Raw genomic sequence first — 19,330 nt, forward strand, 5'->3', positions numbered from 1 at the left:
ACAAGATAAGGGCTCATGGAGTTGGGGGTAATAATTAGCATGGATAAAAGATTGGTTAATGGATGGGAAGCAGAGATGAGGGATAATTGGGGCATTTTCATTTGCCAGGCTGTAACTAGTGGAGTGCCACAAGGATCAGTGCTGGGGTCTCGGCTATTTACAATCTATATTAATGACGTGAACGAAGGGACCAAGAATAATGTATCCAAGTTTGTTGATGATGCAAAATTTGGTGGGAATGTAAGCTGTGAGGAGGATACAAGAGTATGCAAAGACAGGTTAGTAGGCAACAAGGTGGCAGATGGAGTATAATGTGGGGATGTGCAAGGTTATTCACTTCAGTAGCAATAGAAAAGCAGAATTATTTTTTTTTTTTTTAAAAAAGGTGAGAAACCAGTCAAGCTGCCTGGTTTAAATTTCAAAACTTGGCAGTTAACTGTCAGTCACCATAAACTGGTGCATTCTCCATGACAACACCTCTACCAGAGTCCACTTGCCAACCAATCAGCACTCTCTTCTCATGCAGTATAAATTTGTAAATTTGTTGCTTTCGTTACATTGGTATTCTTGCGAATCGTCCCCATCAGAGTGTGAGTGAAAAGCTTCGACAAAATGTCTGTTTTGAGCAAGACTAAACTTCTAAATGTTGATGTGAAGAGACACCTGGGTATACTCACACAAGGAACACAATGTCAGCATGCAGATACAGCAAGCATTTAGGAAGGCAAATGGTATGTTGGCTTTTATTGCAAAGGAATTGAAGTACAATAACAACAGTCTTGCTACAATTGCATGGAGCTTTGGTGAGACCACACCAGAATACTGCACAAGAGCTTTGGTCCCCATATTTAAGGAAGGATATACTTGCCTTGGCGGCAGTACAGCGAAGGTTCACTAGCTTGGTTCCTGGGATGAGGGGGTTGTTTTGTGATGAGAGGCTGAATAAATATACTCTAAAGTTTAAAAGAATGAGAGGTGACCTTATTGAAAAAACAAGATTCCGAAGGGTCTTTACAGGGTAGACAGTGAGAGGTTGTTTCCCCTGGCTGTGGAATGTCAAATACAGGGGCATAGTCTCAGGATAAGGGGTCAATCATTTATGAGATGAGGAGAAATTTCTTCAGAGGGATGTGAATCTTTGAAAGCGTTTACCCCAGAGGGTTATGGATGCTCCATCGTTGAGTATATTCAAGACTGAGGTCGATAGATTTTTGATCTCAGGGAATCAAGGGATAAAAGCAGCAGGCAGAAAAGCAGACTTGAGGTAGATCAGCCATGATCGTATTGAATGGCAGAGCAGGCTCAGGGAGCCGAATGGTCTACTCCTGCTCCTATCTTATGTGTTTGCAGCAGTAACCAATCTGACCATGGGAACGTACAATGTACAATCTCACTGTCCCATTCCAAGGCATAACAACTTTGATGTAGCCACATGGTACACAATCAATAAGTCCAGCTTTGAAACTTCATCGTTGGATCATGTTCTGCGATATTTTTAAGCTCCAGATTAAGTCAGAAGCTGATCCCAATACAATTTAGAGCAACTGAGTCTTTCCTTTGTAATTTTTGCATGTATGTGATGAAGCTTTAACGAACTAATGTCACAATCTTTACAATTCAATTATTAAGACCACGAACACACAACACACAAATAAAACTAACTCTAAATAGACTGATTATTTCAAATACCTGTTAATGATGTTGAAGGTAGAGAATATGCTCTCTGCAAGCTGACCTACAAGAAACCAAGAAATAGCAGTCAGTGGCACAAAATTAGATATAAAATCTATCGGTGCAAGACAACATTAGAAATCAAGTAATTCTGGTTTTACAATGATTACAAAGCTGGTTTTAAGCTTGCTCTTTCCCCCTATCAAAAGAAACAAAATGAGGTGTTTTCTGTACATATTTTACATTCATTATACTAATACATCAAAACATAATAACTAACAACCGTCAGGTGTTGCTAGAGTAAATCTCCATCTTCTCTGTTCTATCCAACACTCCCAGGACAAGCACAGTGTGGGTTAGAAGCAGAGTAGAGCTGCCTCTATATATGCATCTTTCTCCTCCTCTGTCCAGAGGGAGAGGTTAACAGTGAAAAAGACAAGGATAGAGATGGATACAGAAAAACAGAGGGAAGGATAGCAATGGGAAGTGTTATTGTGAAAATACTGAACAGGCTAAAATTAAACAGTAACCCAATTTTGCATCAATTATCTTCTTTACATAATTTATTGAGGGACTGGGACCAACTCATACTCCATATTCACTAGAACTACTTTAGTTAATACTATAAAAATAACTAACATTTACTTCACTGAAACTATGCGTATATATTGAAATAGTTTGATAGAGTAGAACAGGGACTGTCCACCCAATACATGAGAACATGACCTTGTTGTCACTTTCCACCCCACCAGCCTCCACATCTAAAAGGATTATCCTCCACCATTTCTGCCACCTCCAGCGTGATGTCACTACCAAACGCATCTTTCCCTCCCCTCCCAGCATTCCGAAGGCATTGTTCCCTCCGCGACACCCTGGTCCACTCCTCCATTACCCCCAACATCTTGTCCCCTTCCCACAGCACCTTTCCATGCAATCGCAGGAGGTGTAATACCTGCCCTTTTACCTCCTCTCTCCTCACTATCACAGGCCCCAAACACTCCTTTCAGGTGAAGCAGTGATTTACGTACTTCTTTCAATTTAGTTTACTGCATTCCCTGCTCACAATGTGGTCTCCTCTACACTGGGGAGACCAAACGCAGATTGGGAACACCTCCGCTCAGTCTGAAAGCATGACCCCGAGCTTCCGGTTGCTTGACATTTCAACACCACCCTCCCCCCCCTGCTCTTATACCCACATATCTGTCCTGGACTTGCTGCAGTGTTCCAGTGAACATCAACGCAAGATCGAGGAACAGCATCTCACTTACCGATTAGGCACGCTACAGCCTGCCGGACTGAACACGGAGTTCAATAATTTCAGAGCATGATGGGCCCCCCTTTTTATTTGTAGTTATTTTTTCTTTTTTCTTATTTTATTTTAGTTTGTTTCATCATTCATTTTTCTTTATCATGTGCCTGCCCACTATTTTTTTTTCATGTTTGTGCTTTGGGCCAGTGCTATTCATTTTTCTGTCCATTAACACCCGCTCTGCCCTAATGCTTTGTCTTTCAGCACACCATTAACACACCATTTGCATTTGCTCAATGACCTTCTGGTCAGTTATTCTCTGTGACCTTGTCCGAGCAACACCTTCTCTTTGGTTATCTCTTGCCCCACCCCCACTTTATTTGCTTAAAAGTTATTACATTTCTAACCTTTGCCAGTTCTGATGAAAGGTCACAGACCTGAAATGTGAACTCTGTTTCTCTCTTCACAGATGCTGCCAGACCTGAGTGTTACCAGCATTTCTTGTGTTTTATATTACATGAGAGCTGCATGCCAGCTTTGAAAGACCAAAAACCTAGGATCTAGAAATACCAGCTATTTAAAATAAGGTTATGGGAAAATATCTGCCCACAAATAGCTTAAATCCTAGCAGAATTTTCAAGATGGTAGCACTGAGGTATAAACATCATGATACTGGGGAGCATTAAAAAGCTGGAACTAAAACCATATTGGTAATCCTTATTTTCAAAAAAATCTCAGTCTATATTAAAGAACACTATAAGTCCACCCTGAATACATTTCAGTAGCAACTGCATAACTCACTGGCTGGAATTTTACATCAGGCCAGAGGCCCTGTCCATTGAAAGTAAAAGTCAGTGGCAATCCCACCTCCGCCAGGCCTGGAATCCACACTATAATTTTACATGGCCCAGGCTCTTAATTGGCCTCAGGCAGGCCTTCCACCCTTCTGCAGCAGGACGTCCTGCCTCCAAGAGCTGCTGGCCAATCAGCGGGTCGGCAGCTCTTCAGTCCCAGCAGTGCCACCCAAGAGCAGTGGCCACAGCTGGGACTGCACCCAGCCAGGACCAGCAACAACGACAATGCCCCAGAACACAGCTAAGCGTGTCGCCAAGTACAAGCGGCTGGGTCCTGACGATGCTGAGGGTGGGGCAAAGGTGCTCCAGTGGAGTCAGCTTGTGCTGCGCAGGGGACCCTCCATTGGGCACAGGGTGCTCAATCAGGAGGGGTCCCCGCCCCATAGCCTGCAAGGAGACTACCAGGTTTTAGTGGGGGGCCTTCTGAGCGACTGAACCTTCTGCTGGTAATATACCAGCAGCGGCGGGAGGATACCCTTAAGTGGCAATTAATTGGTCATTGTTTCGATCCTAGAGGTAAATTACATTCCAACATCTCCATTGCATAGGCTCCATTTACATTTTACCAAAATCCCATACATAAATGAAACAATGTCATGGCCTGAACAAAGCAACACATCAAGTCTTCATGGGTGAAGAAACGGAAGAAAACGTCACTGCTCAGTATTCATGTAGTTCATCTAAGTTACCACCACATAAAAAAACTGGCATCTTTATTTGTTAACATACATAGTACTAGTTTTGAAATAGCTTGTAATTAATCCAACAGGAGGGGAAAAAAAGCAGCAAGTCCCAGCCAACAGTACGAGTATACAATGAGGAGCTGAACCAAACAGACCAGGAAGGTCACAGGTCAATAATATAAAAGCAAAGTACTGCAGATGCTGGAAATCTGAAATAAAAACAAGAAATGCTGCAAATACTCAGCGGGTCTGGCATCTGTGGAGAGAGAAGCCGAGTTAATGTTTCAGATCAGTGACCCTTCAACAGAACTGGCAGAGGCTAGAAATGTAATAGGGTTTAAGCAAGTAAAGCGGGGGTGAGGCAAGAGATAACAAAAAAGAGGTGTTGATAGGACAAGATCACAGAATAACTGACCAAGAGGTCATGGAGCAAAGGCAAACAGTATGTTCATGGTGTAGTGAAAGACAAAGCGTTAGTACAGAGGGGGTGTTAATTGACAGAAAACTGAACAGCCTGGCCCCAGGCACAAACACAAAAAAAAAGCAGATTGGCACAGTAGAAACAAACTAAAATAAAATAACCACATAAAAAAGAAAAAATAACTAAAAATAAAAAGGGGGGCCAGTCATAGGTCAATCCTTTGTTGGCCAATCTCATCCAATATGGCAATAAGGATACTAAATTGGTGTTTTTATCCTAAATTAAGGAAGGGGTAAGAAAGCAGAAAGCTAAATACGACAGTAGAGAAGATTACGGAGAGGAAAAAAAAGGAGGAAATGGACTCAAGAATCAGGCCAACATCATGTTACAAAGCAGATCTATGTGGCTTTCAATTCAGTGCAAAGATAAAGCGACAGTCTCCTTTGAGATTTGCTACAAACCCTATGAAGCAGAGGTAACTACTTTTAATCCCACTGCAGCTTCCAGTGAATTGAAGTCCACAATCACAACTGTATTTAAGATGGTCTGGCTTATAATAAATCGCAATCAGGAGTCATATAGATTCAATGGATGGCAAACAAATACTGAGTACTGGCGGAGAAAGAAAGAACTACAGTTATAAAATACACAAGCACACACAGTAAAACCTTTGTTGCCGGGTTGGGGGGGGGGGGGGGGGGTGGGGAACCACAAGGATCCAGGTTACTCAACTTGCCTGATTTATAGTGCCCCCTGAAAATGGATTGGCTGAAGAAGGTTCTCCTTTTTGCAACCTGAGTTTCCGTAGCTCTCGTGCCCTTTTATAGGCCTGAAGTGTGTTCTGAAACTCATCGTTGAATAATCCATGCTGCTGCTGGAGCCTTCGAGGAGATAAACGAGGTCTCATGTACCAAGGTGTACTGTCTGAGTTGTTTCTATCACTAGAACACTTCAAAACATCAAGTGAAGCTGGTGGCGAAATGACCTGTTGTTTCGGTGGGGAGCTCCGCCACAAGGCAGTCCTTCGATACTTGCTTATATTGCGGTTGGAACTTAAATCTGGTGTTGCAGGGGTTACTTCAGAGTTAGAGGGTCGTTTAACATTTTTCCCATGGTCTTGTACTACAGTACCCTCAGAGGGATACTGGGTTGAAGGTAAAAACAGTCTTCGCACTATTACTCGTGGAGAGCCAGGGTGCTGAGTGACCTGGCATTTAACTACACCTCCCATGCTTTCTTTTTTCTCCGACTTTAACACACCCTTCATAAAAGCCTCTAGCACAGGGCTTCTCTGAGGTGATGAGGGCAAACGCACGAATCTTTTGGATTTAAACGAAGATGTCTTGTTAACGTGGTTGTGGAACAGTTCAGCATTCTGTAAAACAGAGGTGATATCTGTGCCACTTCTTCGAGGTGAGCCCAAAACTAATCTATCCTTTCCTATGTGGAACAAAAAGGGGAATTGAGGGTTAGAAGAAAAGACACCAAAAGAACTAAACCAAACTATTTTAGAAAACTAAACAATTACTCACAAACACATTTAAAGGCACATTTTATATAGTGTGTTTAACGTAACAAAACACCCCGTGGCACTTTACGAGATTACAATTGGCAAAAAGTAACACCAATCCAAAGGAGGTAGACAATGTGACCAAAAGCTTTGCCAAAGGTAGATTTGAGAGAGGGAGGACAGCCAAGGGGTTTGGGGAGGGAATTAGAGCTCAAGGCCTCGCAGGCTGAAGGCATGGCCGCCAATGGTTTGAAGAAAATGGTTATAGAGATATGGAAGGTCAAGGCAATGGAAGGATTTGAACATGCAGATAGGAATTTAATAATCAAGGCATTGGTGAACCAGGAGCCAAATGTACATAAGCAAGCACAGGGGTGATGGGTTAGAAGAACTTGGTGAGAATTAGGGGATGGGCAGAAGAGTTTTGTAAGAGCTGAAGTCAGAAGGTGGAAGATGGGAGGTCAGAGAAGTTATACTTGCATAGCAACAACCTTGCGAAGGAAAAGAACAGGTTCTTATATAGGATTAATAGAACCAACATCTGTGCTGGTAAACACTTGTATTTTTAACACAATCAAGCCATGTGACATCCAGAAAGGAAAGTAGTGGGTGACATTGTTGCAATTATACAAGTTTGGAGGGCATCCATAAATTCAAAGTGATACGAGCTCGTTATAGCAACGTCAGCTGGCATAGTATCCCATGTAGAAATCCTTCTTTGGGATGAGTTCAAAGAAGGATAAAATACTCTCCTAGCTTTCAATGGCTGTATTATGAAGGAAGCCAGATCGGTTTTCATTGGAAAGCTCATGTCATGGGGAAAAAATTTAAAATGCGAGATCAATGTGACATCATATTATAGACCGTTGAAGCATCACAGGCATTATGCACTCCTGATATCACAATAGGAGAGGGATAAGGAAGGAAAGGGGGATAGAAGAGCAGGGGACCCAAAAAAAAAAAAAATCACAGTGTTGGTGGACCAGGAGCTAATGTAAGTCATTATAAACAGAGGTAATGGGACAGGAATACTTTTGTTGAGCACCCAAATCTCAACTGTTTTGATTTAATATCAAAGATGCAGAATAAGTATCTCAGGCTGGTTTAGAAGCCTGTAACTGAAAAGGAGGGTGTAACACTGCTGACAGTAATGACCCCACAAATGTACCAGGGGTTTAGGGAAAAAGACCCTGGGAAGAGAGTACGATTGTACGTCGAAAGTTGTACAACAGTTTTATGCCTTGAAAACATCAATTCGCAGCACAAAAACTGTAAGCTAAATTTGCTACTTCTCTGAAAATTATACACATTGTATATGGTTGGATGAATTAAGGTAGGTCAAATGGCCTTCCTCAACCTTTAACATCTTGTAAATTTACCTACCGAGGCAGCAGATATATGGAGAGAAAAAAAATCTTTAATAAGCTGAATGCTATAGATTCCAGGGATTTTGCTACAACATTGCCGCAAACAGTGACTGCACTTCAAAAGTAATCAATTGAACGTAAAATACTTCGGGACAGCTGAGGCACAAAAATTGAGAGTTTTCTTAGAAATATAAAAGATCCTTGCGATATTTTCTTGTCTGGCAGCCCTGGTCTCCCAATCCATGCAATGGCACAACCTTAAAAAAAAGTCCTATCCTAAATCAGTATCAACTTTTCAGCACATTTGAATGGTTAATTAAAAAATTCTCAAACATGTAATTTAAATACACAGCTAAATCGATTAAATATGTCTGAAAAACTACTTCATACAGACTAACCTGTATCCGGATCTGGCTTGAAAAACTGAGTTATGACTTGGTCACTGAAAAAACAAAGAGTACACAATAATTAGAATGCCGTTCATTAGTGACATGCATTACATCATAAAGCCCAACATTTGAGATCACAATTGGTCAACAAGTATTGTCACAATGACATCAGTAAAGTGCAATGGGGCATATAAAATCATCCTGTGTCCAAACGAATGGTGAAAAATAAATGACAGCACACTGGAGAGCATCTCTTAGGCTACACATTTGGATGAAGTGCCAGTTAAAAACCTAGCATTACCAGCGGGAGCAGTGAGCTAAGTTGACAGCGACACCAAAACAATATTCAAGCCTACTCACAAAAGGCATGTTGCCTCTTTCTTTGTTGACAAACAATAACAAAAAATACTAAATCAGTGATATGACAATGGTGCTAAAATTCCCAAATAGTTTTGTTTCCTTTGAGGGTAAGGAGAGAGGAAAAAGAGGCTATATGATTTGAGCAATTTGTATAAACATGCAAGTTGTAAACAAACTGCTGCATAAATTTACTAAGTTGTTACTCCTTCAGTACTCCAGCATGAAAACACTCCCTTGTGAAATCTACAGCTTTCCAAATCAGCTGGTGATATTTATTCAACATATTGTTGCACAAGGGATCTCCTTGGAAATTCTATTTCAAGTCAATTCGAAATTTGGGGTGGTAAAGCCTAGCCAAAACAAACTCTTTCCCCCTCTAATTGTGACATCAGGACTGCATAATACCCTTGATCCTTCAGTAGGCATGGTCTTTCAGATCTTTTGGGCCTGGTAACTTATGAGATATCACACTGAGCTCACAGTAGAGAAATGCCTCAAATTACATTGAGTCTGTTAGATAAATGAGTATTAATTCCCATACCATATACAAAATATTGCTCCAAAATTCCAAAATGTAATCCCTACTTTAGTTAAAAACATAATTTGCCTTTCTCCTAGCATATACGCAAGAGTTGAAGAGAACTATCATTCAAGTCTAAGATTTATAAATAGCCTAAATTAGCTCACCTTTGAACAGTCTCCCGTAACCCAGTCCAAATCCTACCAAAGGCAAAATATGATCTTAATGCCTGTTTATCATTTAAGGAGATCTTAGGAGACATGGACTAGCTGAGCTCCTCTACAGAGAGCCAGTAGAGAGACAAGCCAAATGGCCTCCTCCTGTGCTGTCACCATTCTAGGATTCTATGACTGTTAGTGATAAACCAAGGTGATTAATACAGCCACACGGACTCTTTTTCATGGTGCCACTCAACTCGACAGACATTTGGCAGAACTATAATTGGCAATTCGTATTTGACGAAGGACAGGACTCTAATTAGATGTTGCACTCCTTTTTGTTTGCTAGCACTTGAATGATGTCAAACACCATTTCTAATATCAGCACAGTTCAAGGTTCTTCACAGCTTGCTAGTCTCATCTATTCAAGAACCACAACACATCAGTTCAAACAAAAAGCAAAACGCTGTAAATGCTGGAAATCTAGAAACGAAAACAGAGAAAGCCGGAAATGCACAGTAGCTGTGTGAAACTTAAGTCAATCGACATTTCAAATTTAAGACACTTGCTTCAATACATAATCAGTCTATTGGTCTGCTGTTTTTGAACTAAGTGTTAATTAAAATCATCTGTTGTGACAATAAACACTATTCTGATCTAAAGCATTACCTCCCCGCATGCCTTTTGTCAGAATGCCTGAAGTGACCAAAATAGCCAATTTTCCAAGAAGCTGAAAATGGGGTGGTCTTTTATTTCTATACTGTGAATCATATTCACATTTGAAATATTTAATATCTAATCCCTTGAGAAAGCGGTCTTCAATACATCCTCCTGTAAAACTGGTGACCTCAGTCAAGAAAACAGCCCACGCTCAGTTAGTTATAAAAAATGCTAGATGCACATTACTTTCTAGAAATTAAAGCAACTCCCAAATGACTAAACAGAGATAGCCCAGTAAAATTACTGCACAGCTGAAGAGCAAATTGTACCAGAGAGGCGCTCAGTGTCCGCAAGGACTTGCATACAAGATGTAACATGGAAATGGGACACTCAACACAGTCCACGTCTGCATTCCCCCGCCACTTGAGCACTGCGCAAATCTCATATACCCTCATCGTCTTTTCCTTCATCCACCTATCCAATCTAACCTTGCCTATTGACAGAATGGCTTCCTGAACAACTAATCTTGGAACTAAGTTCCATAGCCTCAAAACTCGAAATAAACTTCTCTTGTTCTAGGTCCAAACCTTATATTTCATCTTGTGTAACACCTTATTTGCACCTCAAGTACTGGAAATAATCTATTGCGATCTACCTGTATCACCCTCAATTTTAAACACCATCATACGCCCATAATCTAATCAAATGAAAGATGATCAGATAACCTGTTTTAGCTATGTTGGTTGAGGGATTAATGTTGGCTAGGACACCAGGGAGACAAAGGGGGCACAAAGACTAGGGGACACAGATTGAATGGTTTGTGCAAGAGATGCGGGGAGAAATGGGAGGAAAAATTTTTTTTTTAAACGCAGAGGGTGGTCATGGCCTGGAACTCACTGCCCCCAAGGATTGTGAAAGTGGAGACAATGACTTCAAAAGTAAACTAGATGGCCACTGGAAATAAGCTTGAAGGGCTACGGGGAATTGAGCGGGGAAGTGGGACTAACTGGATTGCTCCTTGGAGAGCTGGCAAGGACTCGATGTGCCGACTGGCCTGTGCTGTAAGTGACTGATTCTTCTTCGAAACAATGCCATGAGGTCGTTTACATCAACCCGAGGGCAGAAAGAGCATCAAATTTAACATCGCATCCGAATGAGGCACTTCCGACACTTTAGCACTCCATCAGTACTGAACTAGAGTGTCAGCCTTGATTTTGGAGCTCACGTCGACACAGTGGCACTTGAACCCACAACCTTCCGTCTCAGGCAAGCCTGCTGAGCCACAGCTGACACTAATCAACCAGTAGCTTCTGTAATCACAATTTAATACCAAAACTACAATGCATCCATCTACAGAAGGTGCACTATCTCCATCATCATTAACTGCTGCTCACAGACTAAAAATGGCTTCAAGGTCATTAGACCACTTAAAAAAAAATAACCATTACGATATTCATTTCCACTGCCTTAGCAGCTTTTCCCAGCCAAACCTTAATTTTCAGAGACGGACTCTATGGTTTAAAGCCAGATTGAATTACAGTAATTTAAAATACTTACACCCAATTTCTAAATCCTGAAATTGTGGCAGCAAATTAGAGCTCTTCATTTTTATTAAGAAGATTTGAGGCAATCGTGTTCTCTTCTATTTGTATATCGGAGTTTTGGCAGCAAATGACTACAAACCGAAGTACAGTTTAGTCCTGTTAATTTTGTGATAATTAATTCATATTACGCAACTGCTTAAAAACCAGGGACAGTTTCCTGCCTGGAAAAAAAATTGAATTAACAATTCCAAATATATGACTTGAATTAAAACGAAGAATAATGTTCAGCTAAGAGCACATCCCTGGCATAATCCACTATTAAACTTAAAACACTGAAAACTTTCACCAATGTGGACCTGGCTGGGTGTGTGGGCACATAGCTCTATTATCGATAACAGTGTTATCAAGAGATTCTAACAGGAACCATAAGCACTCTATTCAAGTCAAAAGCTTTGTTTCCAAATCAATATAGTCAACATATAGCAGTTCAGTTATACTACTGCAAAACAAGAATACAATTATTCAATGGTGGACCTATTCTCCAGAAGCCCATCCATTTGTGGCATTTGTCTCGCAAAAGGCTCTTGAGAGTATCACCCAAGAAAATACTTAAGCCACTATTCACAGTAGGGTGATACCTCTGTAGTTGCCTCAATCTGTTTAGATTCTTTGCCTTTGCGGAAGTATAAAAGAATGCCATGGCACTACTGGTGAGGAATCGTTTCATCAGTCCATACATGTGTAAATGGCAGGTGCAGGCGATATCGTCATCTGCAGCGTATTTCAGGGGTTTGCGGGATACAACCGAATGGGAGTTCACCAAATATAAACATGTCAATTCTTGCATTGCTGGCTCTATTGATGAGCTCCTGAAGTGGAATGCTTATTTGGATGTCCACAGTTTATGACATCTGTCCATGGCCTCAAGATTAAGGGAGCACTTTCCTTCCCCAGGAAAGACAGCCACAGATGCACATGGCACAGCCACAATGGAACTACCAAAAAGGAAATCAACTACAAACACTAGTTAGTGTATAGCTGATAACACCCATGTCTGAAAGACATGCTGAGTATGGCTACTTGGACTATTGCCATCTTGGAGCTCTGAAGTTTAAAAAACAATTCTCATCACCCAGAGGTTGAGTCGACAACCAGTTTAATATTGAGAAGCTCTCAAGTCACCATTCATTCCAACTGCTTTTAAGTGCTAGCAGAGCCAACAAACTGGGCAACTTCTACAGATAGGCACTGTAGAAGACATCCTTGGAGGTAGACTAGTCTAGGCGCGCCAAACAATGAGACGTTCGACCTGTAAGTGCTATGAGGAGACAAAAAGCAACTATGTTTCGCAGCACGGGGAGTTAAGACAACAGAAACAGAGTCATTGAGAGAGACAAGATCAACCCAACATGACTTTCAAAAGAAGCAGCAATAGCAGAGACTGAAGAAAAACCCCAGCCCTCAGATAACTGCCAATGGAGACCTGTTGACTGAGGGCATTGAACAGCTAGACCAGTTCTTTGAGTGGTTTAGTAAAATCGCCACAATGCTCCATATCCTGTTTTTACTGAACAAGTTAATGGGACCGTTTAGGTCAGTCTAATGTCTTGGTTGGCATCCTTCCATCTACGAAACATGGAGAACGCAGCAAACAATCCATTTAGGTGGGGTGTCTTCACTTGGTGCACCTTTGTTGATGGCTGTGAAGGCCAATCCTCGAAGCAAGGTCTGCCACAAGTGCTGCATGTGAAGCTGCCAAGTGAAGCTGAGAGATGTTGTTTTAGACGTTGCGCCTGTTGCCAAGCTGCTGTAGCAACTGGTCATCGTGGTCATGCACACCAGTCCACAGGATGTGTCGCCATTTCCCTCTTGCACCAGCTGGCGACTCCCAAGTGCAATAGTCGACATTTAGGGCTTTCATGTCACACTTGCAAGCATCCTTGAAGCGGAGCTTTGGGCGCTCCACTGGTCGCCTGACCCCAGCTACCTCACCATACAGAAGGTCCTTGGGTTTGTGACTGTCTTCCATCCTGCAGGTGTGTCCGATCCACCAAAGTCACTTTTTAATTAGTGCCAACATACGGGGGAGCTCTGCCTTTGAGAAGACTGCCATATTTGTGATTTTGACCTGCCAGGATATACCGACAAAGAGCGCCACAGACAACAAAGATGGAAATTAAGCTGCTTTTCCTGGTAGCTGTATATTGCCTATGTTCCACAGCCATACAGCAAGGTGCTGAGAATACAGGCTTTATAAACAGTCAGCATGGCGCTAAGGGTCAGCTTGGTGTTATCCCATCTGCATTTCGCAAGTCAGCCAAAGGTGGTATCTTCTGCTTTTCCCATGTGTGTATCGAGCTCTGCATCAAGAGACGGATTGTCTGTCACTGTGGATCCAAGGTAGCAGAATTTGCTAACCACTTCCAGTGGGGTGTTATTTAGTGTGATTAGGGGAAGAGATACAATACCTCGCCCCATGACCATGGTTTTCTTGACGCTTATAGTAAAAGGAGAACAAGTTACAGACATGGGAGAGATAGTCCATGAGTCTTCGTAACTGAGGTTCCATGGGAGCACAGTGTTTCCGGGTACACAGGGTCTGCAAGTAAATGGAGTGTTAAGTATGACCCTAGCAAAGGCCTTCCCCATTTAGTTGTTGCAGTCTCCTCGGTCACCTTTGCTTTTGTTTCTTCTTTCTTTGGGCCTCCGAGGTGGTCATGAAGGTGTGGCAATAGATGGGACTTTGTGCTTCAGCAGTTCGGCTGGGATTCCATCCTTGCCGGCTGCCCTTCTGTTCACTAGGCACTCTATGGCCTTCGAGCTCCAGTAATGAGAGTTCTTCATCTAACTCATCCATGACAGGAAGTTACAGGAAAAAAAAATCAAGCACAGACTGGGAGCTGCCTGACTCTCAGGAGTACAGCTTACAGTAGTGGGACATCGGTTTATTTCGTCAGTGAGTACTTCACCATTTGCCAACTTCAGGGTTGCAACTTTGGTGATGGCAGGGCCGTACATAGCTCAGATTTCCTTTGTCTCATACACAGTTTGGATTTGACATAAGCTGATGTACTGTTTGTGTAGTATCGCCCTCTCCTTTGCATGCTGTTTTGACTACTTTCAGGTCACACTGCCTTAGCTGTTGGATTTATGTTGTGTATCACACAGGCTTTGTTTTCCGTATCAATGAAAGATATTTCAGCCGAGGTCTTAAACCAGTCTTTGTTGCAGGTTCCGCTTTTACCAAATGATGCTTCTGCTGCTTCATAGATGATTGTGCTTAGTGACTTCCAAGCTTCATCAATGCCAGCATCAGTGCTTCCCATTATGGCTTTGGTAGGTAGCAGCTGTTCTAGCAACAGCGCTAAGTGCTGGTATTTGGCATCATTGCTTATGCAAGGGATGTAGATGTTTACCATTGTTCCAGTCTCTGCTATTGCTGCCTCTTCTGAAAGTCATGTTGGGTAGACCTTGTCTCTCAAAGTCTCCCTGAGCTGTAAAACATTGCATTTTGCCTTCCAGTCTCAACCAGGTTGAGCGCCTCATCATTTGGAGCACCTACACTTGTCTACCTCCTAGGATGTCTTCTGCAGTGCCGCAGAGCCCACCTCAAAGTGGCCCAATCTGTATCAGCTCTGTTGGAGATGGAAAGGAGATAGCACTTTATAAATGCTCAAACAGCTGCTTCCCTCTGATATATGGCTGATAGTTAACATTACTGAAAATAATATCAAGAACAGATCAAAAAACAAAATACTGTAGATGCTGGGAGTCAAAGTAAAAACAGGAAAAGCTAGAAACGTTCAGTCAGGCAACACTGGTGGACAAACAGCAGTTGCCTTTTCAAGTCTTCAACCCATCTTCAAGCTGTAAAGTATCACAGAAATGCAGCATTGGGCGAATACCCGCATTTTGTCAGGTATTCTTGCTTTCTGTCCTACCCATCCCCCCTTCAGCTATTCACACACACTGTGCCTCATGTGTATGTTATTTCTCGTTATGTCTCCTGCTACAGAGAGTCACTTCTACCATTTAAACATCTCGTTCTCAGCCAAGCACCTCGCATGACATTCTATTTCCACTTTGCTTCTCTCTTTTCCCTTGTACTGTTCCTTTTTAATTGCTATACATCTGTAAAATCTTCCAGTCCTGAAGAAAGGTTTAAAACCTGAAACATGAACCTATTTTGCTCACCAATGCTGGCTGACCAGAGTTATTTCAGCTTCTTCTGTTTTCATCTTTAAGAATAGATTAGCCAGGAAGGGAGATCTTTGTAAACATGGGGGATACACCTGAATGTCCCAACAGTAGTTAAACAACATCAAGTACAATATCCTTTTGTGGTCAATTAGCACACAAATACTTGCAAACTGTTGCGGCCCATTTCCCCTAGCAGAGTGGACAACTACTAGAGGACACAGATTTAAGGTGATTGGTAGAAGATCAAAGGGGACATAAGGAAAAGCTTTTTCACCCAGAGGGCGGTGGGTGTCTGGAATTCACTGCCCAGATCGGTGGTGGAGGCAGAAACCCTCAACTCATTTAAAAAGGTACCAGGACATGCATCTGAAGTGCTGTAACCTGCAAGGCTATGGACCAGGTGCTGGAAAGTGGAATTAGATTGGGTGGCTAGTTTTCTTTAACCAGCCCAGACGTGACGGGCTGAATGGCCTCCTTTATTTTTATTTAGAGATACAGCACTGAAACAGGCCCTTCGGCCCGAGTCTGTGCCGACCAACAACCACCCATTTATACTAACCCTACAGTAATCCCATATTCTCTACATCCCCGCCATTCTCCTACCACCTACCTACACTAGGGGCAATTTACAATGGCCAATTTACCTATCAACCTGCAAGTCTTTGGCTGTAGGAGGAAACCGGAGCACCCGGCAGAAACCCACGCAGACACAGGGAGAACTTGCAAACTCCGCACAGGCAATACCCAGAACTGAACCCGGGTTGCTGGAGCTGTGAGGCTGCAGTGCTAACCACTGCGCCACGTCACGTTCTGTGCCATAATTTTTCTATGGTTCTGAACTATTGGAGACAAAGTACACAAAACATTTCAGAAATCCTTCAAATTCAATCCATATTCTTTCCTCCCACATAATGCAGTTGAAACCATAACATTAGCTCTCCGGTACATTAGTACCAAGACAGCATTTTTGGAGATAATAGACACACAAGCCAATATGCAGTATTGTATACATATTTGTCACTACTACTATCAGAACTTTAATACTTCACCTTATACAACTCTGCGCTCGAGACACAAGAAGTTTGAAATTACAACATGTGAACTGCACCACAACATGTTTTACACAATTCACGTGAATGCAAGAAAATATGCCACCCTGATGCAAGATACTTGTGTTTCTAATAAATGTCATCATTACAGATAAGAGACATCTAAGTGCAGAGGATAAAGAAGCATTAACTGGAAACAAAATATCCCTTTAAGACTCTGAAATACTTGCACCTCGCTATGATTTCCTGCCACAATGTGTGCTCTGGGTATATTTTGTGACAGATGCTGCAGCAGCTGCAATCGAAGGCCAATAACAAAACAGTGGCACAAAACCATACAACTCAATGATAAAATTTGGCAAAATGGAAATATACTCAATAACCTGGAAAGCATAACTAAAACCACTGGCTCCAATAGCCTGGAAAAGATGCAACAGTTCACTGGCTTCAGCAGACTTAAAGCATTCAATTGCATTAAGTCAGAGAACATTACCATCTGATTAATTTGTATACAAGATATAGAAACTAACCAGCACCCATGGAACTGCACTCCAGAATGGGAACACGACAAACGAGAAAAAAAGTGACTTCATTTTGAATGTTTCCGTTTCAAAATGTCATCCATGATACTGCAGCCAGCCAGCCTGCCAGGTCTACCACTCTAAATGTAGATTGTAACACGAACCTACTCCTCCCCTATAATTTGACTATCACAGACAGCCAACTAAACACTGACAAGCACAACAAATCTAACTATTGCATCAGTCGTCTTTCTTATGACTGATGTAGATGTAGAGCAGCAGCTATTATTTTACATTCAGGCGGTTAAGCCAGATAATTGTGCCAGGAGTAACAGTGTAGCACTGTGCAGCCTCCTCAGTGTTTGTATTGCATCAGTCATACAAGCTAATCTCGAGGGAGGTGAAGCTGGGTTCAGAGTACACCAGAGTAAAGGGAGTACTCGGGGGTGGGGGAGGGGGGCAGGAGGGAACAATGCACATCGATTCTTCAATTGCTTTAGGATTGTTTTTCCTCAGTATTTGTCATGCAACTGGGTCTTCAGCCAGCATTCAAACAAGTTTTAAATAGTGACAAATGTCACTATTTCCAGAGTAAAATGGTTGAGAAGTGATAATTTAAATAAATTCAAATATCTAACAACTGGAACGTTAACTTTTGTTCTTAGTGGTATGGACAAGAATATTTATCTAAATACATCTACCAAACTTCCCAGTGGCTCAGTAGTTGGAACTATCTAAGGTGGTTCAGAGGAGGCAGAGGTCAGAAGGGTTTCTGGATTCAATCACACACCTGTGCTAAGTCAGTAGAAGTGAAGAGTTCATGCAAAACAATTGGCTTCAGCACACAAACTTTGAGAGGGTGTGAGGGAAGACAAAGAAATAAAGGAAGAAGAATCAAACAGGGTTCCCACTCCTGATCTCTATCCAGTGACTGAAAATTCAAGGTTGGTGCATCTGCAACAGCAGAATCAGCTTTGATTGCAATGCTCCCCAAGGTTAAATGGCCAGCCAATACTCAAATTTAGGTTCATATAGGAAGAATGGCTAAATGTGTGAAATGCCAAAGCAATACCCATGCTACTGGACCAGAGTGCAGCAATCACACCTTTATGAGGGAAGAATATAATTTTGCATAAAATGCATCTGTCTACAAAAGACAGACATCCATTGCATATCCATGTTTATCCCTGTCTGGCACAAAAGTAAAACAGGAAAGGTAGCCAAACCATGGCTTACAAGGGAAATTAGAGATAGCATCAGATCCAAGGAAGAGGCATACAAATTTGCCAGAAAAAACAACATACTTGAGGATTGGGAGCAGTTTAGAATTCAGCAACGGAGGATCAAGGGATTGATTAAGAAGGGGAAAATAGAGTCAGAGTGTAAGCTTGTAGGGAACATAAAAACTGACTGGAAAGGTTTCCATAGGTGTGTGAAGAGAAAAAGATTGGTGAAGACAAATGTAGGTCCCTTACAGTCAGAAACTGGGGAATTTATTATGGGGAATAAAGAAATGGCTGACCACTAAATGCATACTTTGGTTCTGTCTTCACAAAAGAGGACACAAATATCATACTAGAAATGTTGGGGAACACAGGGCTTAGTGAGAAACACGAAGTGAAAGAAATCAGTATTGGTAGAGAAATTGTGTTGGGGAAATTGATGTGATTGAAGGCCGATAAATCCCCAGGGCCTGATGGTATGCATCTCAGAGTACTTAAGGAAATGGCCCTAGAAATAGTGGATGCATTGGTGGTCATCTTCGACAATTCTATAGACCTTGGAACAGTTCCTACAGATTGGAGGGTAGCTAAAGTAACCCCACTCTTTAAAAAGGGAGGTAGAGAGAAAGCAGGGAATTATAGACCAATCAGCCTGACGTTGGTCGTGGGGAAAATTCTAGAGCCCATTATCAAAGATTTTATAGCACAGCACTTGGAGAACAGTGGTAGAATCGGACAGTCAGCATGAATTTACGAAAGGGAAATCATGCTCGACAAATCTACTAGAATTCTTCGAGGATGTAACTAGTAGAGTTGATGAGGGGGAGTCAGTGGACATGGTTTATTTGGACTTTGAGAAGGCTTTGGACAAAGTCCCACACAAGAGATTAGCATGTAAAATTAAAGTGCATGGGATTGGGGGTAGTGTATTGCGATGGATAGAAAATTGGT

At 42.0% G+C, this 19,330-nt stretch overlaps 1 protein-coding gene across 2 annotated transcripts in view; it reads right to left on the minus strand.

Annotated features, from left to right (window-relative positions):
• Positions 1-19,330, minus strand: part of slf2 (SMC5-SMC6 complex localization factor 2) — a 135,208-nt gene that overhangs the window by 77,021 nt on the left and 38,857 nt on the right. For both annotated transcript variants that reach the window (XM_068053046.1, XM_068053047.1), the window contains exons 2-4: positions 8,154-8,197; positions 5,615-6,318; positions 1,690-1,735 (exon numbers count right to left, since the gene is read on the minus strand). In XM_068053046.1, coding sequence (XP_067909147.1) covers positions 1,690-1,735; positions 5,615-6,318; positions 8,154-8,197 — 794 coding nt within the window. The remainder of the gene's footprint in view (positions 1-1,689; positions 1,736-5,614; positions 6,319-8,153; positions 8,198-19,330) is intronic.

This window comes from Heterodontus francisci, chromosome 20 (assembly GCF_036365525.1).
Source record: "Heterodontus francisci isolate sHetFra1 chromosome 20, sHetFra1.hap1, whole genome shotgun sequence".
NCBI classification, from domain to species: Eukaryota; Metazoa; Chordata; class Chondrichthyes; order Heterodontiformes; family Heterodontidae; genus Heterodontus; species Heterodontus francisci.